Source organism: Dipodomys merriami, unplaced genomic scaffold, assembly GCF_024711535.1.
Source record: "Dipodomys merriami isolate MVZ:Mamm:240054 unplaced genomic scaffold, mDipMer1.0.p SCAF_12, whole genome shotgun sequence".
Taxonomy (NCBI): domain Eukaryota; kingdom Metazoa; phylum Chordata; class Mammalia; order Rodentia; family Heteromyidae; genus Dipodomys; species Dipodomys merriami.
In genome coordinates this window covers 3,079,159-3,103,347 of record NW_027202493.1, presented here as the reverse complement: position 1 = coordinate 3,103,347, position 24,189 = coordinate 3,079,159, and the positions used below count along the sequence as shown (strand labels likewise).

Below are 24,189 nucleotides of genomic sequence, written 5' to 3'. Positions count from 1 at the left end.
GACCTGAGTCCCTCCCATCCCTGGAGTTCCTACCTCTCTCCACCCAGGTCCACCTGGGCTCCCATCTACCTCACTTCCTCTCCCCCAGACCCTCCTGCTACCTGGATAGGGACAGGTGCCATGTGTTCCCTCTTGGGGGAAATATGGCTCCTCTAATAAACCTTGTAATAATCTTTCTCCTGTGCCTGCCTGCCTCTGCATAGTCCCCTGGATGGATGTGTGGGACCCTTCACTTACAATGTGTTATAATATCAGCAAGAAATAAAATACAATTTCTATGATGCTGAAAGTGTTACCACAGATAGAAATTAGAGGTATTCCAAATGAAGACAAACAAAAAATCTGAATATGACATCAGGTAAAGTAGATGCACAGTAAACTGAAAGAAAGGGTGGCACTATTTCAGATTCAGTCTAGACAGTACTGATAAAATATTTGCCCACAAACTTGTAAAGTAAATGGCCTTCCACTTGAGCTTGGGTTTCTAGAACCATGGAGGGTTTTTGTTTGTTTGTGTGTTTGTTTGTTTTGTAGAAAATTAAGGTAGTTGGAGGGGAGGAGGACTTGAGTGTATATTACTTGTTAACAATTATCTGTTACTGATATTTGGTCAGTTTTTTTCATGAAAAAGATAAAATCTTAGAATGTAACCGACTCTATCAATGTAGATAGAAATAAAATTAAGTAGCTAATCTAGAAATGTGGGACTTAGAAAGCTGGAAGCAGCATTTGGCAACTGCTTTGAGACACCAGTAAGAAACGTGATTTTTGAGACATGAAGTGTTGTGGACCCAATAGGACTTCTCAATTGAATACTGTGACTCAGGCCTTTGAAAAAAGTACTATTCTACTTTTTGTGTTTTAGATAATTGCAAGGTATCCACCATTAAGTTGAAAAACAGAAAGCAGCAATAACATAAACATCTTTGCAACTTGTCTAGGAGAGAACAGTAAAAAGCATTCTGAAAAAAAGTCTTATGCCTCCTACATTACTGAGAGGATCATATTACTAAACAAATATTATGGTCTTGAATTGGAAATGCTTTGAACATTGTGTAAGAAGGAAGGAAGTGGGCTATAAATACTGGCAACTGGCAAGGAAGGTATAGGACTTGAATGCTTTTCAGATGGGGTCAAGAGGACAATGAACAGGGGAAAATGCTGAAGGTTATTGAAAAAAATTAACAAGAAAGTTCTTTCCACAGAAGAAGATCAAATTCTGTTTGGAGATCTTCCCCAACTGTGAAAAGAAACTGTGAAAAATTCCTAGTGCTTGCCCTGTAGGAAGCCAATTTTGCTGTGGACCAGATATTGGTCTTTGGCTCCATCCTTTCTTTTTCTGAATGGCAAATATTACTTCTATCAACATCATAGTGAATTACAGGGAAGAGGAAAAGGTGAGGCAAAAATACTAGCATCTCTCTTTTGTTCATAAGTCATTGAACCAACGGGATTAACTCTTGAAGTCAGGACTACTCCTGAACATCCTGAAATTCAAGCTTGTCACAGTGACTGGAAATGAATTAAGGTTGTTCCCATGAAAGAAGTACATGAATTCCATGTATTTCAGTAAGAATGAACTAGACACTTGATCATCAGAAAGATGGACTGTGAAAGCAATGATGTTATGTGTTTGTTAAATCTCATCCTTTTCCCTACACATTTTTTAATAAGTTTTTTATTGTGAAAATACTGTACAGAGGGGTTACAGTTACATGAGCAAGGTAATGGGCACATTTTTTTTATCAATCATTGTTGCCTCCTCCTTTGTTTTGCCCCTACCATCCCTTCCCTCCCACCTCCTCAACTATCTCTCTCCCCACCCCTCACCCCCCTCTACCCCCAGCCCCCAGCCTAAATTGTAAAGTTCATTTTTCAACATAGTGTTTTGTACATTTCATTGTTGCAGTGAGTCAACCTGTATCCCTATTTAAACACTTTGTTTTTTCCCTTCCCCTCCCCAAATTATACCAACATCAAATAGAGTGAAAATGGGTTTATACCATGGGGGAGGGACAACAAAAGAAACAAAAAAAAAATCACATGGTACCTTATAAATACATTAGAAACAATAGCAAGAAAGAAAAAACCACTTGTGTCCCTATCTTGGGGTTCATTTCACTTAACATCATTTTATCTGACCTTTTCTGCTTGTCCCACACATACACTAGTTATTGAAAATAAAGGAAACCATGGGACCTATGTTTCTTTGAGCCTGGCTTACTTCAACTAAATTCCCCAAACATTTAAATTACAATTCTCAACTTCCCTTGCAGTTAGGTGAGAGCACATAATAGATTTATAGCCCAAGTAAGATGACTTGGCTCCTATAATCCACTAAGTGATATCATATACACCTTCTACAAATGAGAATCACGGAGCATAATCTTCATATTCTTAACAAATGAACATGAAGCATACCATCTACCACCTATTCATAGCCAACGTGTGTGTTGAATGTTTTCTTTAGCCTATTCTTATCTACTTTATCATAACCTTTCCATTAGCAATTGTGTTTTCTGATACTGGACCTGATGAAATAGAACAAAAGAAAATATTAAAATATTGCTAATTTTATATAGTCTTCAATAAAATGGGCCAAGAAAAACACTAGTAGGCAGTCCAGAACATGGTGACATCGTATGATAATTACAAAAGACAGTAAGAATTACTTTAGCCCAGATAGATGCACCAATAATTACATAGTCATATTTAGAAAAAATTAAGCATAACTTGACGTGAAGAGATATGAATAACCTAGAACCATGATTCTCATAGTAAAAAGGAGTTTCCCCAGGAATTCTGCTGTTGGGACATGCATCATTTTTGCATGCATCTCCAGAAACATTTGGCCTGCAGACTAGGATAAATGTGTGCACTGGGTGAGCCTTGAAAAGGCTCAAATTTACTCAGTTCAGTGCCTAGCAAGACTAATGAGGGGCTGGGAAGGTGGCTCAGTGGTAGAGCACTTGCCTTGCATGCATGAGGCCCTGGGTTCAATTCCTCAGCACCACATAAGCAGAAAAATAAAAGCTGGAAGTGGTGTTATAGCTCATGTGGTAGAGCGCTAGCGTTGAGCTGAAGAGCTGAGGGACAGAACAATGCTCAGGCCCAGAGTTCAGGCCCTATGACCAGACTTCCCCCCCCAAAAAAAAGTGGTACATGCTCATCTTGAACAAAGAGCTCAGAGACAGAGCCCAGGCTCTGATTTCAAGCCCCACAACCTCCCCCCACCTCCCCCCCAACAAAAGACTAATGGGCTGCATACATACAGCATGGTACAGACCCCACAATGCTGATATAGCAGAATAATCTAATATATCAAGCAATAATCTAATAAATAATAATAAGCAAAGCTGAGAAAAATGTGAGACACTATAATAAAGGCATCAGAAGCCCCCAAAAGTCATGCCATTTTAATCAGCACAAGTTAGGTGCCTTAATTTTCACCTTGTTGCCACTACCACACAATACTTAGATCCCTTCTCTACCTGGACCTATGGAAGCTAGAAAGTATTGTTTTGGTTGTTCGCTTGGATTAAATGGAAGTTAGGACAGCCCAAGGTCTCTTGGCATACAAAACAACTGAAATAGTAATGTCTGAGTCAACATGTTTCTGTAGGCTGAATGTGCATGCTGCTGCACTGGTGAGTAAACAATCATAGATTCTACCATTCTCAAAAAGACTAATGGGGTTCACTCACCAGGACTGACATCAAGACTCAAAGACACTAGAAGAGTTCCCCACTGGGTTGGAGAAATGTCTTTTCCATACTACAAAAAAAAAAAAACAAACCAATGTCATGTACCAGTATCTGATGCCTACAATCCTAACTACCTTGGAGGCCAACAGTAGCAGGATGCAGTCCTGATGTCAGCCTGAGTAGAAAACACTATGACATTCCATCTCAGTGGAAGAGGTCTGTTGTGGCACATGCCTGTCATCCCAGTTATGGTGGGAAACCTGAATCAGAGAAACACGATCCATATATATTCTTGAGCAAGAAGCAAGACCCTATCTCAAAAATAATCAGTGCAAAAAATACCTGGAGGTGTGGCTCAGCAGTAGTTTCTCCCCAGCAAGTGCAATCACTTGACCTTGAACCCCAGTACTGCTAATAAATGAATACACACACACACACACACACACACCACACACACACACACACACACACACACACTATTATCTGAGAAGAGATGGATTTCCAACATACACCATTGCCTCTTACACTAGATGCACTGAGATCTCACTGTTTTTCTCTTCAAGACACTCCTCCCCTTATAGCCTGCTCATTGATCTGTAAGTGTCAATGGCTAAAGTTCTAAAGGTCCTTAAGGGAATAGATGGAAAAATCTCAATGCATGGTTCCTGTTTGCCTGGGGAGAAGTACAGATATGTTTGGAATTATCAGAAAAACAGTCACTGACTTTGCAAGGAGGCAATCATTTAGACCTATGGCACAACAACACAATGGGAAGGACAAGAAATTGGCACTGGCATACTTTTGGCTGACTTTATCTGACCTGTTCTACAAGAATTCTTCTCAATTCCCTTCTAGACCTACACTATTATTTCTAGTATAATATATGTGACATATGTGTGTGACATAATATATAACATATATGACATTTATATATATACATGTATGAGAGCTAATTATATATACATATATATATATATATACATATATATATATATATATATATATATGAAAGATAAAGATAGACCAACATTAAGGTTCTGTCCTTTTGGTTTGGTTTCATTTCTCATGGTCTGTCTTGAGCAATTTTTCTTCTTACCACCTTCCAGAAAGAGGTGACTTCATGTCACTTCTTTGCTCAAGCAATCAACTCTTTCCCTCTGCAGGAACCTAAAGCAAACTACTCTAGTAGTCTTTCCAGGAACTGGTTCTAATCTCTGTAACATTTAGGCACTCTCATTTGAAAGCTTTTTCTTTCCTTCTGCACCTATGTCTACTTATTCTGTTTATTTAGACCATCTACCCAATGAGCAGAGACAATAATATTAAAATTATTATATCTTCCATGGAAACATTAATATTTATTGGTACTTAAAAAGTAAGAAATACAACATTGTCATTATGTTTTCCAGTTTTTCACATCAGAACTTCCTATGCCAAATTAGTTACTATAGTGTAGCTCAGAATGATTTGGTCTATCAGAAATCCACTAGGTTTTGCTGTCCCCTTTTATGAAGGCCATCCTGTTAAATAGGGCATGCTGCTATTCACCATTAACCTATTTGTTTTGTTTTTCTCTCCTATTTCAAACAATAGCTTCATGGCCAAAATCATATCCAAAAAAGTTCTTTCCCTTAGTAACATACCCTGACCTCCACCAGGTGCCTATAATTTAGGAATGCTTTATTAGGGTTTTGTGGACTCCGATATTTAAGAGTACCACCTTCTTTAACAATCTGATCTCACCTATCTATAGATGCTGCTGCCTACTCATTAAGATATCCTCTTAGCCAGCCAGGTATGCTTCTTTAATACTCCTTCAAGATACCATGAGCTTTCTCCATCTCTAATTCTAAGCCACCCTTGGAGCTTAGGTAAACTATGACATTCACAACAAATCTTTCTTGTCCAAGAAGCTCTTCATGAGGTCTCATTCTCTAAGAACTTTAGAAGGTTCTAAAATGTTAGCAACATGATATAGAATACCTCCCAAAGTTAAATTGGAAAGAGAACTAACACTTTATATCAAATTAGATGATCAGCTTTAAGGAAGCTAGTAGCAAAATTCGCAGGTCATAACCTCAGCATCATACATATATTTGTGCTACACTGAACTATCTGTGGCTTTTCCTCTCGATGATATCGGCAAGCAACTTAAAGACATAGATGTTTTTTATATAGCTTAAGAACCACCTTCAATATTAATACTAATATTGCTGCTGGCAAATTTGATGATATAAACAGGTTGAATTGAAGAATGAATAATGAAACAACTAGTCAGTAATAGGGAATAGGTCCATATGGCAACACTCTCAACAAACTGGATAAGATTTCCATCTCATGGAGACAACTATAAGAGTTGAGCAGAGAAAATGTATGTGGAAATATGGGTCAGAATGTCGGTTTCCAAATGGTTTCAGAGATCTGTGACATACCAACCCCTTACAGAAAAATGAGCTACTATGGAAATGTTCCAACCAAAGCTAAAGGATAAGAGAAAGGCATAAGGATCCTCAACCTGCCTGTGATATTCTCATTCACCAGCATCTTTTCAGCAAGAACATGTAGCCTATTCTTCATGGAAGGAAGGAAGTATTCCACCTCTACCAGGAGCAGGAAAGAAAGAGGTATCACTGAGCATTCCCACTAAATGAGATCACACTGAGCATTCTGATCTCATTTAGTGGGAATGCATTTAGGGTTGTTAGAGGATGTATGAACACATCACACATCACATACATTGTGATTGCTGTATTTTCTCTATCCCATCTATGCTACATTTTATAGACATTAAGACATTTTATAAACAATTACATTATGCCACAGAAAGAGTACAGTATATCAACTAGAAAACCTAAGATCAAATAACTGACCTTAAACCAAGTGCCAGTGGTTCACATCTATAATCCTAGCTACTCGGGAGGCTGAGATCTGAGGATCACGGTTCAAAACTAACCCAGGGAGGAAAGTCTGTGAGACTCCTATCTCCAATTAACCACCAGAAAACCAGAAGTGGAGTTGTGGCTCAAAGTGGTAGAATGCTAGCCTTAAGTGAAAGAACTTAGGGATGTCACCCAAACCTTGAGTTCAAGCCCTGCAACAGACCAAAAAAAAAAAGGAAAACTGACTTCTCAGTCAAGGAGCTAAGTACATTTAATTTTTATTGTGTTATCAATGTTTTAACATTTTGCTTCTAGATCTGTTAACATTAAAGTACTAGATAGTGTTACCAATGTATTTTGTAAACTTTGTAAGTCTAGTACTCTTGACAAATGTTAACTTAATATCTATAATGTGTAGGAGTTGTTGAGGAATTAGAATCAAATGAATAAAACTCTGTGTTCAAGAATCTAGGAAAAGGATTAAAAATGAACCAAAGGCTTAGTCAAGGACTAAATTATTTAAGAGCTGAGAAAAATAGCCCTATACTTTTTTTTTTTTGATGGTCGTGGGGCTTGAACTCGGCTTGGGCGCTATCCCTGTGCTCTTCAGCTCTAAGCGAGCACTCTACTGCTTGAGCCACAGCACCACTTCCAGTTTTCTAGTGGTTAATTGGAGATAAGAGTCTCACAGGCTTTTCTGCCCAGGCTGGCTCTGAACCGTGATCCTCAGATCTCAGCCTCCTCAGTAGCTAGGATTACAGGCATAAGCCACTGGCACCCAGCTATCCCTATACTTTAACTAGGGATTTCATGCTAATAAAACCATATGAGTAGTCAGATATTACAAAGATAGTAGTTCTAGGCCAACCTGGGAAAAATTGGTTCTCAAGACTTCATCTCAACAGAAAAAGCTAGGTTCATGATGGTGTTTTTCATCCTACCTATGATAAGAAGTATAAATAGGAGGACTGCAGCCCAAGCTAGCTGAGGCAAAAAGTAAGACCCAGAAAGGGCCAAAGGCATGTCTCCAGCAGTAGAACACCTTGCCTAACAAGTTTAAAGTTCTGATTTCAAACCTCAGTACCACAAAAAGGAAAAAATCATATACATATACAAATATATGGAAGCATATATATGTATGTGTATCTCATATGCTCCTAGAGCAATAACAAATTCAAAATTTCAAAAAAAATTAAAACGGACTCTCTCTTAAATAACGAAGTTCAAACCTCTTCCAATACTAGATTGACTCTTGTCAAAAGAATAAGCAGCCCATGATTTCCACATCTGTCACTTCAACTAAACATAGATCCAAAGCACTTAGGGTAAAAAAAAGTTCTAGAAAGTTTGAAAAACTAACACTTGAATCTGTCACTAGACCAAATCCATGCAAATAAGGTAAGGAGTAGTTATTGTCTCAGGTATTATGAGCAATCTATAGATGATTTAAAGTGGACAGGAGTACTACACAAGTTCTGTGAAAATTTTGTGCTATGTTGTATAAGGGAACAGAGTATTCACAGGGAGTCCTAGAACCAATCTCCGATGGATACTGAGGAACTATTCCACTATCCTATTGTTTTGCACAGCTGCTGATTTTAGAAGTTTTTTCTAACGAGTTTTATTTAACTTCATCAAAACATTTCAGCAAAGGTAATAATATTAGTTAATAATACAATTTTGCATGTCTCTCATTCTTATAGCTTCCAGAATATTCCACATGTACTATTTCAATAGGTCTCATGTGGTCACCAAAAAACCCAGAGGAGAAAGCAGAGCTGTTTACCGTCTTTCTGGCTGTGTGTTATTCATGTTGCACAGAGGCATCTGGGGCCCAGAGGAGTCTGATGAGTGACAGTAACAACTGACATTTGTCAGACTCATCAGACATACAGAAAATTGTTGGCTAAGCCCCCCAAATGAAAATTCTTTATAAGTTATTACCCTTGAAAACTGCTGTTCCCACTAGTGTATGTTCTCTAACAGAACATCTCACAGCATTCAGTGTCTTGGGATTCCTAGCTCCCCATTCCTCATTCTTCATTGGTACCTCATTCCTTCTTCAAATACAGGACAACCTCTTTTCTCTTACTCTGTTCTCATTAATAAGATCAAATTTCAGTCACCAGTTCTCCTATCTTAAAGAGCCAAAGCTCCTAAATTATGTCCTTCAAGAATATATATGCCTTTAAATATCACATAGCTCTGTAATAGAAACTTTTATTCTGATTAATATAAGGTATTGGCTATGAGGTGGAGGAATTCTGAGGGGATGAAATGGACTCTACTGCAGCTGACACCCAAGTGGCCAACTTCCCACACTGGTCTGCAAGAACATCTGAGCCTACCTTCAGAGACATAGTTGGGAAAAGGGGCTGGAAGTAGTGCATCTGCCATGTAGACCTGAAAGAAACTTCAAGCATGTACAATAACAGATATAACAGGTAGAGAAAGCCCACTGGGTCTGTGAGATATATATTTGAGGAAAAACAAGAATCTGGGAATCAGCCAGAAGTTTAGAATGTTGTCCCCAACCCTCAATCCTGATCTCACGGCACAGGCTCAAGTCCTGTTATAAGGGCTCAGAAAGCCCACCCAAATCCAGAATGGAGTGTGCTTCGGTCCTACAATCTGGATTTCTTCCACTTGAGCAGACTGAATGTACAAAGCTGTCCTTACCTCGTAATGGGCCACACGCTGGGATTCAGATATCAGTTGAGCACTGCACACCTTGCAGTAACTGTCTGTAAACAAATCCTGATCAATGTCGGAGGACTTCATTAGGCTAAAGAAAAATCAAAAGAAAAGAAAAGTGAGTCCACTACTCTGACAGCAATGCAAGCCATTCATTGTGGGAAAATCTAGGAGCCCATCGGCAGGTCTGATGGTAGTAGCAGTTGGATAGACTCTTCAGACCTTGATGTCAGTCTAATGATTAACGATAACAAGGAAACAGTTTATGGTTTCCTTATAAATACCCAGAAGGATTTATGGAACCCTAAAAAATAAGAATGCAACTTCAGTTTTTCTGTTTAAATAAACCAGACTTGTAGCTAATGTTTTGTTAAGATTTTACATAAGAGTATATTTACATATGTGATATATTAGCAAAATATTGTAAAACACATAATATATGTAGAATTTTGATACATCCACAAACTAGAATGATGTGGCTCTCAAATACAAATTTACAAGAGGTTTATAAACAAGTATGTTACAATACTATATTGAATGTGTTCTAAAATATGTATGATGTGCATATGAAAACATGCCAGGAATTTTAACAGAAATTTTAATAGTAGTTATCTGTCACAAATTAGACATAATGCTTTTATAACCTTTTTATTTTTAAAAACTCTCAGGGAACAAGTTATCATACATACAATATAAAATTGAATTTGAGTTCATTAACTAAACAAAGAAAAGTTAAGGATGAAATCAAATGAAAATACAACTCTCTTTACAGCCTCAACTTTGTTATTTCTGCTACCTCTACATTTAGAGTCACTGAAATCCATCAAAGCTACCATTACCACCCCACCCCACAATGAAACTCACAGAGCAGTTGAAGATATCTTACAATTTCAAACTCTGCATCAAAATGCAGCTAAGGATATCAAATTTGTGAAGCAACCTGTCAGAAATATACCATATAACAGCTAAAAGGTCATGCTATCACCTAGAAACATACACCAGCATAACATGATGCTCACCACTTCACTCACCTCCCACCTGAGTAAGGAGAATCAGGAGACCCTAGACAACAGCAATCTGGTATGCACATTGGCAACAATTTCCTCTTATTACCAAACTACATTGTTGGTTGCTAGCATGGCCAGATAAGTTACCTAACTTGCATGTTTCTACTTTGCACACACAGACCCACTGCAGATCTAACACTAACATGTAATGACACAGAAAACCTGCAGTGTCTCAGTTTCCCCCCATAAAGGTGGATATAATATTTACCTATGCCTCCTTAGAAAATTGTAAATCAAAAAAAGAAACATCTAAGGAGGTGCTATATAAAATACAAAACTCTCTACATTCAAAAGGAATCAATATTATATTTTTAATGGCATCCCAGTATTGATAAAATATTTGCTAAGTCTTAAGCAATGTAATAAAATGAATAATCCTGGCCGTTTTAAGAGGCTGTAGAAACCATGTAAATAGCTTACTCATGCAAGTAATGTATCTGCTTAAAATAAAAGGCTTCCTGTCTCAAGAACTTGAAACTTGCTTTCTTTCTTTGGCCTCAGCTATAATAGCCCTTTCAAAGCATTGGTATTTTAGCAGCTCAAAAGGATTCAATATAAAAGACAATAGTAAGCACCTCTGTTTTGAAGCAACCACTAATTACATCAGACACTAAGTACCATACTCACAGTTGATGTGGACTTGCTATATTCAAAGGATTGTTCCCTCCCCTCAAAAATGGAATGGACCTCACTCAGCATGGATCCAGTATTTGCCATGCCTCGAGTTCCACTCACCTCACAAGACAATTGGTCCACAGAAGAGCTACAGTGATTAGGTTTTTCTTGGATTAGATCAAAATCTGCCCACCATAATTTTCATTCATTAATTCTATCCTTAGTATAGTGTTAGACCTCATTTTCATTAGGTACCCACCCTCCAGTCGTTGAAGATAATTCTCTAAGATGTACTCTTAAGTTCTATTCTCCTCATCACCTTGATTTGTATCTATTTGCGTGTGATCCATCTTTGATGACAATACCAAAAAGAATAAGCACTCCAGAGACAGTCTACTTCTTTAGACTTCTTTATAATCTCAACGCCATTCCAATGACTGCTATGATTTGTAGTGGTCTCTATTCACATACTAGAATGAAAATGGAAAAGAGGAGTTTTGATGATGGGAAAATGTAATACAACATTTTGAAATTTCAAATTGGAAATGAAAACTTAGTGAGGTGTATTTTTAAAGCCAAGTTTCTATAAGTGGCTATGTTTAAATATTATCGTGTTCCCTGCTATTTCTAATAAAGAAGCACACAAAGATAGATTCATAGGTGACCTGGTTAATAGAAATCTCTAAACTCCCTGCATACTCCTTCCTCATTATACAACCAACTGCAGAAATCAAACACTGTGAAAGGATATTCAAGGTACGCATTGGACCAAGTGGGGCCCGTAGGAGTCTGTGTCTTGGTAAAGCAGCTGTGCAGCAGAAATAGCTTTAAAGACAGAATATAAAATGTGTATACTGAAAAAAAAATTGAAGGAAGAAAAAATACCATAGCTTTTCCCAGTGTTTTATATAAGAATATTGGCTTGAACAAGTCTATATGGTATAAAACAGGCAACGAAGGCCCTTCTGAATCTGTGTGACATGAACTAAATACCTGAACACATTAAATTCCAGTGGGAGGCAATTAGTTGACAACTGTCAGACTGATTTGTACATAAGACCTTTCTCAAAGAAAAGAGAACTCTCTCTGTGTAGGTCATTTTAGACAACCAGAAGGCCCTATTTATGATTCAAAGACTGGAATTCCCAAGAAAGAACTGCCATTTGCTTCCCTCTTCTGGCTTCTTTGGAGTAGAATTCTCAGTTTCATTGGCCTTCAGTACAGGAAAACTGGTTAAGAGAGAAAACAGCAAGTCTTTCCATTTCCTAACAAATGTGTCATACTTTCTGATAGAGGCATAGAATCCATACACACACACACACACACACACACACACACACACACACACACACACACACACACATATATATATATATATATATATATATATATATATACATATGAATATCACATTTTTAAAAAGAAAGAAAACAGCAAAACAGAAGAGTGTTCATGGCTCTGTCCAAGGCAAACCTATGCTTGCACCATCATCTGGATCAATGATAGCACCACAATACATCACTGCTCAAGTCTATGGGGTATCACCAGAGCCAGTTTTTCATGACCTAGGAATGTGCTTACTGTTCAATGTTGTGAGGCCTTGGGACATTCTGAGAAAGGAAACAAGGAAAATAAGCAAGGGGTCTAATTTCCTGAATTTGAAGATTTCCCCTGTTGTACTATGCTCCAACAACACATCCCAAAGTCACCACTAAAAACTTGACAAAACTAAGTTGATCTTCAGTATCCACATAACTTGATGCCATCAATAATTTAGTGAAGAGGTTCACATTGGAAGTAACATCTATGTTATAGTATCACTAGATTCTCTTTTGCTGTCCCAGGAGTCTATATTACAATATATCTATGCAGCTGGGCAGCAGTGATGGTATAAGAATCATATATGCCTATAGGTCTAATAAATAGAGGAAATCTAGAGGAGAAAGGATTTTATTTGTTCTATAATGGTAATTGAACCTTTATTTTATATGAACTATAAGTATTGCAGAAGGTACAACCTCTGGGTCCAAATCTTCAGAGGCTACTAGTTGAGAAGAGATACAAAGGAAGCCCCTAATAAACAGACTGCAGTTATGATCTGACTGCTGAAAAGTGCTTAAGGGGTATGAGAACACAGGAGAGATTAACAAGGATCTTCTCAAAGAGTTTCTATAGTCAGTTTAAAATTTTAAAGATGGATAGGATTAAAGTGGGATGGGCATTATATGGATAAGATTTGTTCTTCCAACTTAGAAGCTAATTCTCTTCTCTGGCACAGAGAAAAATGTTACTACTGGTAGGCATAAAAAGACATTCAGGAGACACTGGTTGGTCTAATTTGGGCTAACACAAAGTAAAGGAAAATACAATTTTAAGAAAGGGAAGTCACTCCTTCAATGGAAGGAGTGACTCAGGAGGGGGAGCAGGCAGGCCCTAAGTGTTTCCCACAGTGCAAGAGATGGCCTTATTCAGGATTCTCAGGTCCAAGTCTAACACCTTCCTCTTGGCTTCTAAGGAGCTGATTGCAGGCTTGAAACTGAGAAACCTTCAACTCTGTGGGAAAGAGTAATATTCCTTTTTTCCATTCCTCATTTCTGACAGTGTGAAAATAACTTTGACTCAAAGATCTCTAGACCCATGCAGGGCTCTTCAGAGTGAAAAGTCTTGATTGTTCATTAATCAGGTTGTTCAGCAAGTTACATAGCCTTTCAGAGCTCTGTTTCTGTCACTGTGAAATGTGGGGGAAGGTATTCTCAAAACATTATTATGAGGATTAGAAATGATATAGTAGATAAGGCATGAAACAGACTGGCATATGGCAAATACTCAAAACGCTAATAATGCCACCATTATTAGAGATATTACTGATTCTGTTTTATCCTTACACTTATTTTCAGAGGGATTCTGTAAGTATTTAAGAAGATAAATAAATGGAATGACATTAGAAGCTAAGAAGGGAGATAACATGGTCAGTGTACTGAGATCATGCTTTTATGGCTATTATATAGTTCTTCATTTGTATTGACAATATCATCCTCAGAAATGGCTGCTGTCCATGAAATACAGCTGCCAACTCTTCCTGCCAGCTGATACTGGAGACTCTATAAAATGCTTAGAATCTATTTTTGTTGTCAGAAGGTACTGATACTGCCCAAGGGAGTTTAAAGATAACTTTGCCCCACCTGCTCTCCTTCCCACCAATGCTCAACTCCCTGTGACCTACTCCCCAGGAACACAAAGGGAAGCAACAACGTTTGAGCAGAGGCCAAGGATAGCAATGATCTGAGCCCACAGCCTTGACTGCAACATTCTAATTCACCATAAAAACCACAGTCCCCCAGGGACATCTGCTCCACCCCAGACCCTTAAGAGGAGAAGGCCTGAGATTGAGTCCTCCAATGGTGGGCATCCCTCTATCACAGGCTAGAGTACTTTTTGCCATAAAGCTTATGAGGTCTAACAGCCAACCTTCCATGCACTCTCCATTCATTAGCTCTTTAAGGACAGGATGTAAGAGTCGTGCCATTCTCAACTAAAGAGCTCTTCTTGCCCTTAGAACAGAGTTTCTAAATTTCCAAATTGCTGTTCAGTGTGAGATTCCAAGATCTCCAATACTGAGGATGGTCCCAACAGTACTTGAACTTTTCTGAAAAAGCTCTTGACCCAGTAGAAATGAAAACTTTAGTAAAGGGTTTCCCCTCAGCAAGGCTTTGTGCTAAGGGTTTTCTGTGTATCACCTGGCTTAATTCCTTCAGAGAAGTAAAGTAACTTTTCTTTCTACATGGGAATACTTAGGTTAAGGAATTGAGTAACATGTCCACAGGTTACTCAACTACTATGTGTGGGTCAGTGTTTTGAGCCTGGGCTGAGCCTTTTGCCCTTAAGTGAATCCTCTGATCTAGACTGCCTTTCTCAAGGCTGAGTATTGCCACTGAATCAGCTTCCTACTGCCTCAGGCAATAAAAATACTTAAAATGAAAGCTAAGAGTTAACACTCCACACAAAATTAGTACACTGGTCCCTGAAGAGCTCTGCTCTCCAGGAGGGGCTTGCTAGCTTTTTCTGACCTCCATGCCCAGACTCCCCTATTTGTCTGCACCCAATCGAGACCCAAAACCAGACTCCTGGATTTCTGCTACTGTGTACATATGCACAAGGTTTGTAGTCTCTGTAAGATGACCATGCTTAAGCTGCCATCCACTGCCACCCTCATGTGGCCTGACATCCTAAGGAGCCACTGCACCCTCTGCCCAGATGAACTGACTCCTTTTATCTAGTCTGAGACATTCCCTTAAAACGACACATACACCATTCACCATTGAACAGCCCCACTGCTCTGAGAAGCTCTCTGGCTGTGCCTCTAGAAACCAATGCAGAGAGGCTGAACTTTTATCTCCTTCATTATTAACACACTGAAGGTACAGTAAAAACACCACAAATTAAAATGAACCATTCCTTGTTTACAAATGTGAAACAGATGTACAGCATTTCACTGCTGTTTAAGCTGGGCCATATTTTGAAGTTACTGGTATCCAAAAAGCACTTGAAATCGTTTCTGATTTGTTTTATTGACATTGGAGAAGATAAAGCTGTGCCCAGAAAGGTGGAGTTTGGAAATTAGAGCAGCCCATCTTCAGCACAAAAAAAGCCTTGATCTGTTCCTTTGTCGCCCTTTGGAGTTCTTAGTTCCCTGAACTCTGAGTCCACATTTGGTGATTTCCTGGCTGTGTCCTGATTCTTGATCTCTTTTATTCTCAGGTCATGCCACTGTCTTTCTGAAGCAATTAAAAAAAAAAAAAAAAACCAAAAACGTTCCTCACTAGCTTCCCTAGCAACAAAAGGAGAATGATTTGGGAGGCAAACAAGTGGTTCTGACTACACCTCAGCAGTACTCACCGGCATCCTCCAATCATTCCCAACAGCCTTTGAGGATGAGACCTTCCTCACCCCCATCACATCTCCCTAAAAATGAAGGTGGGTGATGCAAGGCTGGTTTCCATGGCAGCAGACCAAGCAGCCTTAGGGGGAAAAAAAGAAAAGTACTCCAGAAATAAAAGCATATTGGTCTTCTATGAAATCAGGCCAGAAAAAGGGGCAGCAAACAGACAAAGCAGCAACCGCGAGCATATCTGGAGCGGTCTCAGGCTGCAGCCTCCAGCACACGCTTTCCTTTAATTCAGTACATGTGGAAGGAGAGACAGAAGCAAAAAGCATCATCCATCCAACAGCTCTGAGCAAGGTGAAGGTCAAAGACACAGCCAGTCTGAAGAACCTTTGGGATTCCCTATTTCTCAGGATGGCAGCCTTTCTTTTGTTCTAGGGCTACCTGCCCATTCCTCATGTTGCCCAGAGGAAGAAAACTGCCAGTCCAGGCCACTCATCCTATATCACCACAGATGTAAGCTCTGTCTTCTAGCCTGGCTTTGTTGAGAGAGAGAATATTCCCCATACCACTCCCTTGCCTTGCATGGCATAGCCAGGGGCTGCATAGATGACTCACACCACTTGAATAATTGCCTTTAATGGGACCATTTTCTTCACTTGTAAAACCAGGTTCTGGGATTCCTCACTCAGAAGCATCTGCCACTTCACCCTTCACCCCGGGCCGTAGAACCACATCTGTCTGTCTCACTCACATGTACATTCAAGCTGGCCTATTAGCATCAGGGAAAGGAGAGAAGCAAGCATATTGATGGCTCACTGGATGGCTCTCTGGCCAACTTCTATGGGCATTCACCTGTGCCTTGTTCCTTGCCACCACTCATCTCTTTGGTCCTCTGTCCTTCAGATAAGTGTGAACTGTAGACTTGTAGGGACAGGAGCACAATGGTGCTGCCAGCCCAGAATTCTATAACCAGCTATAAATTCTATGTAAATCACTAATTTTCTAAGTTACCAAGTGGCCCAAATGGCCTCTTCCAAAGTCTTGGACATCATGCAACCTAATTCGGATTCCTGCTTTATTCATTAAATAGACTTTTATTAAGAATGACTATTTGCCAGGTGATGCTCTTGAGCACTACATATGAACTATAAAATACTTTAAATACCATGAGAGGAGGGTCATATGCTGAGACCCAGCATGTACCACTCCACACAGACAGGTTTCCCATCTTGAACACATGAATAAAATATTCACACATGCTGAAACGTGAAGATTTAGTACTCCCTGATATCATTTGTGTCCATCTAGAATCTTTTCTTGCCCCAAAAGTCCTGGCTTAGATTTCACTACTGGACCTCTGTCTCCACCTCAGATAGGAGGCAGCTGATTCTAAAAGTTGGAAAACATTCTATCTGGGATCCCAAGGGGTCCTTTTAGCTCCATCTTTGAGAAGAGCTTGAGGTTTTTAGCAATAACAAACCTGTACTCAGTGGACGGATCTAGGCTCATGATGAAGCATTGTGGTCAGGAAAGGCAGTATATGCTTTCACAGGATACTAGTGGATAAACTCTAGCACCTTTGCCAGGGGGTCGAAAGCATTGCTTTCTTCTTTCCACACTTGGAGAGGGAGATGTGGTTGGTGGCTGGGGAGTTTGGATTTTCAATTCATTTAGCACTTCAAGTCAGAGCAAAAGCAGAGCACACATCACAGGGGAAAGGTTAGAGGCAGAGAAAAGCAAAATACTAGCCCACACAGAAAAAGAAGAGAGGGAAGAAGAGAATATGCTTGAGTAAAGTGTGCTTCTTGTTTGCTGTCACTCATTCCATCAAACTAAAGGGTTGTGCACCCAGGCAGAAAGCCACTCATGTTTTAAAGAACAGGCTCCCACCCTTCTCTACTCAAAAGCAGAAAGGCACAGTGGATCCCCCACTTTGTGAGGCATTAGCTATCTGAATGAAGCATGTACGTGCTCAAGATGGATTTTCTCAACAAGCTGAAAAACTATTCAGCCTTTTTTTTTTTTTGGTTAACAGTGTTACATGCCTTCGAAAATACGGGTTTATAAATAAGTGTTCCACTACTGTAACTTGTTTACATGATTTATCTTCACAAGACTGCCCCTATTGAAACAGACAGATTGAGGGCAGATTTAAATGCAGCCATCACTTTCAGGGCTCAGGGAGGCAAAACTGTGCACCTGTACCCAACTACAGAGGAAGAAGGGCCATACTGTTACTGGGCAAACTTATTTGAACTGTTTCTATAAGCTACTGAATGGACCAATCAGCCATAGGTGTTTAAGTTCCATTCTTAGTTATCATATACTAACTTGATCAGGCTTCTCCAGGAATTCAAACTGTTGAGTCTTCCTTTATCTCTTCATTTTGCTAGCACCAACAAAATTGTAGAATACGTAAAGTGGCATGTAAAGATGCATGTCCAGGAATTAAAACATTACAAGAGTAGGAAAAGGGACTAAATACCTATCCAATACTTGATAAACAACTTCTTGTAAATCTTTCTCCTCCATTCAATACTTCAATTACAACTTCCGACAGATGTGAGAATTGGTTTGAAATCTTAAAACATTTAACTGCTTTGGCTTTGGAATGCAGCAAGAAATAGTAAAGTAATAATAATAATAGTAATAATAATAATAGTGCCAGTTGCTGGTGGCTCACTGCTATAATCCTAGCTATTCAGGAGGTTGAGATCTGAAGATCATGGTTCAAAGCCAGCCCCAGGCAGGAAAGTCCATCCAATTAAGTACCAAAAATTCTGGTAGTGAAGTGCAGAGTGCTAGCCTTGAGCACAAAATCTCAGGGACAATGACCAGGCCCTGAGTTCAAGCCCTAGAACAGGCACGCGCACGCACACACACACACACACACACACACACACACACACACACACACACACACAAATAATAATAATAATAGTAATGATAGCTTAGGTAATTCAGCTAGCATAGGAAGTGCATAAAGGTCACTATATGGATATTATGCTCATTAATAGTCAGTAAGAGTATTGGTGAAAATTAGAATATCTAGATATCCAAAATGATAGAGAAGGTGTAGACATAGGCTGTTTTAAACATTTTTTTCAGGGAGGGAAAACACTTGGAGAAAGCAAGGGAAGAGGGTACACGGTTCACAAAGAAATGTACTCATTACCTGACTCATGTAACTGCAGCCCATCTATACATTACCTTTACAATAAAAACTTAAAAATAGTAAAATACTCTCAAGTAGAATAATATTATACACAAAATTACATTTTACTACAAAATTACATTATACTACAAAAATCTTCTCTATATGAAAATTTAAAAGTGTAATAATTTGAAAGTTTCTACTACTCCACTTTGAAAATGTCTCCATAGTAGTCAAAAATGACACTTAGCTTCATAATTAACAGCAAATAAAGGTGCCAAGAAAAAATAAAAAATAAGTAAAAATAAACATTTTGACAGACAAGTAAGTTGAAAATTAAAAATAATCTCAGAAGTTGAATAACAACAACAAAGAAAAATTCTTCTCATGTACAGCATAGAGCACATAAAGGTTGATGATAATATTTTTCAAATAACAAACTCTTAGTCATTCAAATATGTATTAGTATCAGGGGAGATAAATGAAGCTCAGCAGCATACTAGAATAGAGACAAATCCTACCAACCTAATATTCATAAGAACAGTGAATCCAAAGAGCACAGATCTGAGATCCTTTCTATAAAGTCAAAAAGAATTTATTATATTTACGTACACACACATACACTTGGGGATACATATAGATGAGATAAATTGAAAAATGTTTGCAAAAGGAGGATAGGAGTCAGCATGATGACTACCTCAGAACAGGGAACCAGAAGGGCAGAGAGAAACACATGTGTAAGTTGTAACCAGACCTTAGCTTTGCTTTCAAAGATCCTTTACAGGTTCTTGTTCTGTTATTGAAGATGGTAAATAATGTCAGTGATAGATAGAGATGATTGGTAGACACACAGATGATTATGATGATGAAGAAGAGGAGAATAGATGATAGGTAAGTAGACAGAGAGATAGAGAGAGAGTATATGGTAAGCAATGGAGAGAGACGATTTTATAGAAATGAATTACATGCACCGTGTAATCATGGTAAGTTTTGCTTATTGTTTCTTTCTCCTTGTCACAAAGGATTAGACTGATTTTCTCAGCCTCTCTTGCAGTTAGTAGGTCAAGAAGAAACATCTGAAGTAATGTGCATACCTAGGGTCTGGCTCTTGAAAGCCAGAATCTGAATCATCTTGGCTTCCTCTGAAGGCTGGATAGAGCTATCCAGGAACTTTTAGTTCCTGAACATGGAGTGGAACCCCACATCCCAGGCTACAGTCCTGGTTCAGATATATATGCATATATTATATATATATATATATATATATATATATATATATGCACTTTTTACCTAGTTAAATCACTTCATGTTCTTTATGAGAGAGCTAGAAAAAGCCAAACACCTTCAAGGGTTTTATACTCCAGAGATTAGACTTGTATACTAGCCTGCAGTTCAGTGCTTAGGGAAATGGCACTATACAGCCTGGATTTTGCTGAGACTTCTTATTCAGGGAAGCAACAATCTAGTCTTCATTGGAGCAGAATGTAGGTTCTGAGGTGTTAAACCAAGTAATTTATGGAAATAGATGGCATTACTTTAGGACAACCAGTAACACTTTTCAGGTACACTGACTAGCAATGAGTTTCCAGACACCCAAAGCACCTTCTAGGAAGACTGCTCTGATTCTCTGTTTTTGAACAGATCCATCCTACCCATTCCTGACAGGCTGTTGTGCAGTGAAATCTGCTTTGCCATCTTGTGAGGGGGCAAACTGAGCAGATGGTCATGACCACTGGGATGCCAGGTAATGAGCAAGTGGCTCACATCAGAGTATTCGGGTCTTGTCACCTCGCCAGAAGTGACAGCTTGGCTGTCTGGCAACAGCCCTGATGTTGAGGAGGAAGCACACACCTCTCCACTCCAGTTCTTAATGTAACTACAATTCCAGATCTTTCTCCAAGCCCATTCTCTCCAGCTCAGATGAGATAAGCAGCAGCTGATAGGAGCATAAGAAAGGAAACTAAATTGATGTAGACTCTGCCTGGCTAAGCAGTTCCAGGCTTCAGGAAAGACCCAAATCCAAATGGGATAGGTGATACTCAGTTCATTCTCTCCATCACTCTACTCCATTCCCACATGGCGTCCAGCCTCCAGAGAACTGTCCATCTACCAACACCAAACTAACATTGACCCATGCCATGGCCTCTTCCCACTTCTCAGGAAGAAAGGAGAGGCTGCTTCAAGAAAGAAAGAACAGCATCATGAAAGAGCTGGCAAGAAAACAGGGGGAGGGAAAGACTGGATGAAAGGGGAGTAGGAAAAAAAGAAAAGGGCAAAAGATTCCAACAAGCTGAAGCTGAACAAATTGGAGATAAAATGAGGTCATAGCCCATGAATTAAAAACATCATCACAACTCTAGACATGGCCTTAGGGCTTGTCTAGCCCAATCCCTTCAAATTCAGAAGGAATACAAAAGCACATCAAGACAAATGATTAACTGACCCACCTTTGCCTGTAGGTAAAATACAAAAGAGTAAGAGCTAATACTAACAGGGCACTGTTCCTGTAACTGCCTTGCCCAGAGTAGTTCTGCTTTACTTTTAGAAATCATTCCAGCAAGAAGGAAGAGTCCACCCTTTTCAATTTTGGTCTGACCTGTGTGGCTGGTCAATGAAAGTGAGTGATGGCAAAGGCACCATACAAGAACCATCTTCCAGATCAGATTCAGAGGAAAGCAAAGACCGGGGGCTGCAATCAGGAGTTTACTCTGACACCTGACCCTGTCTGGGTCACAGCGAGAAGTTTAAGTAATTATTCCATCCAAAACAGGGTACACGCAACACAAGACACCTTTTGTAAGTAGTCATCCAGCTTCTTACCAACTAGAGATGGGGCTCTCAAGTCCACAGGCTATAACTTGCTTCCTGAGCAGCTGGGACCATGGTTAAATAAGCACCCTGAACATCCTGAGGTGGACAGGATCTCCAATGCTGGTGCCCACTCAGAGTTTCTTTCCACAAAGCTGAGAGAGCATGTGATATTCAGCCTTCCTCAATCAATTCCTTCAGGAACACGCCCTGCTACAGAGAGCTGCTGCCACTGTCAAATACCTCCTCATGGAATAACTGACTGGAGGTATAAAGGTACAGACACACATCATTGCTGCCCACATGGGCCAACACCATCAGGTTTTCTTAGCCCAGAATTCCTCATGGATGGGCAAAGGCTCTTTCACTCTCACAAAGCCCAGCTTCTCACTGTGTTCCTCAAGTGATCCCACAAGAGCATCTCTAATGAATGCCCTCAGCACAGCTCTGCAGAGCCTGTTTGTTGACAAACCCACAGCCAGTTCTTCTCACTGCTCATGCCCTTCTATGTACCCCAGCCTGTCAGAGATTGGCAATGTGCTAAATCCTTTAGCCAGAGACCTATCAATTTCCTAAGTCCCAGAACTCTTCCAGGAGCTTGTAATCTTATTCCTGAAGTAGCATAATGAAAATCTAGGCCAAGGATTGTTTCTGGTGATGCTCTGTTCTGAGATAGGGTCAGTACTATTTAATAACATGCAAAAAGAGAGAGAGGGAGAATTATGCTAATACTGAATCCCAATGCCCATTCTTTGATCTCAGTCCCCAATGTAGTTACAGTTACTATCATACCATCTGACTTAAACTGATGATTCTAAGTTCCATAATGTCAAATAAGTCATATTTCAGTAACACTTCCTACCCACTGCTAAAAATATTGTTTCTTCCCACACAGCTATTCCTAATGAGATATTTCAAGCCACCTGGCACCCGGGGGAGTTCCTTGGCTAATTTTCTATGGAGCCCCATGAAATAGAAACTATATAAAATATGTCACCACTAGAAGCTGGTGTCACAGGCAAGAAGAGCAGTGACCTCACAGGTTATTTTGTCCTAAAGGAATAGACATCCCTTAGAGATTTTTGAACCCCAGTCAAATGAATTCTAGGTTACAATTTGATATAGTAATGTACATTTTCTGCAGTGAATACATCAACAAAGGAGCTGGTCACATCTGCAAGTTAGCTTTCCCTAAGTTAAGACCCTGGCTGCTCTCACAGTTTCTGGAGGGAGTAAATGTGAAATTTGAACTAATTCCTACTCACGTGGGAATGTAGCCATCCCAATGCACTGCCAACCAGTTTCCACCATTCCAGTCATGACCTATGAAGATGGTTCTGCCCTCTTACCAATGATAAGCTGTTTTTTTTGTCTTCAACAACTAACTAACCCAGGTATTACATATCACTTCTCCAGGACATTTACCTTATCTTCTCCCCACCTGGGGGCCCTTTGGAGGTGTTCCTAGCTCTCTGTAACTTCCATTTAATAGAGTATTTTCGCAATGGTATGTTCGATTATGCTTTCCCTTGTACACAGTGACCCCCTCACGCCAAGAATGTTCTCATCTCTGTACTAAGTATCAATATCATTCTAAGTACTTTAGCTGGATAATTTGTTAAAGTAGTACAAGTTTCAAAAATAAAAAAATTACTAGTAATGGTATAATAAAATGAGTAACTATGGGTGCCCTAAGAGGAAAGATAACTGGTCCTGAACGGATATGAAAAAGAAGCTGTGCAAGTGACAGCAGGTTTGGAACCAGGAGTAGAGACTGAAGCATCAGGTAGTCAGGGCTGTGGGAGACAAAGAGCTGATCAGAAGTCATCACCTCAAGAGAGCATCAGTGTACATGCCAACATTACTCTGTTTGTGAAGAAGCATGCAGAAGACTCCTACAGCAGATCTGGCCTACACAGAAAGAAAAGGTAACTATAGAAGTGGAAGCCCCCTCAAAACCAGCCAGGACTAGTGAAGCACATCCCAAATAATAAAAGAAGAGAAAATCTCCCCAGGATAGAGACATGGAGGTCTTTGTAAAGTTATTAACTCTCCTACCAGAGGATTCTCAACTGGAACCAGATAGATTTGGTGGTTGTTCAGAGGACTTTGGAGAAAGCATGACCGCTTTCACTGTCCTCAAATTCCTCTTCCAAAGTGGCCTACTGATCTCCCCAGAAGGGATGTTAGGAAGGAAGAGGGAACAGAAGAATATTGGAGAGCATCCTCTCTAGCAATCAAGGCCATCTGTAATAAAACCCTAGAGTTTTGACTGAGGTGTGTGTGATTAAGTCCAAGGATGAAGACAGACCTTGAAAAGTGTATGGGCAGACAGTCCAGAAGCAGGACCCACAGAGCTTGCTTGAAGAAAAGTCAGCGAGAA

At 39.5% G+C, this 24,189-nt stretch overlaps 1 protein-coding gene across 4 annotated transcripts in view; it reads right to left on the bottom strand.

The window, feature by feature from the left end:
- Positions 1 to 24,189, bottom strand: part of Zmat4 (zinc finger matrin-type 4) — a 410,406-nt gene that overhangs the window by 326,146 nt on the left and 60,071 nt on the right. For 3 of the 4 annotated variants that reach the window (XM_070016111.1, XM_070016110.1, XM_070016113.1), the window contains exon 2: positions 9,263 to 9,368. In XM_070016111.1, the coding sequence (XP_069872212.1) occupies positions 9,263 to 9,364 (102 nt within the window). In that variant the 5' untranslated portion in view covers positions 9,365 to 9,368. Of the gene's footprint in view, positions 1 to 3,704; positions 3,775 to 9,262; positions 9,369 to 24,189 lie in introns of those variants that run through there. The other variant, XM_070016112.1, reaches the window with a different exon arrangement.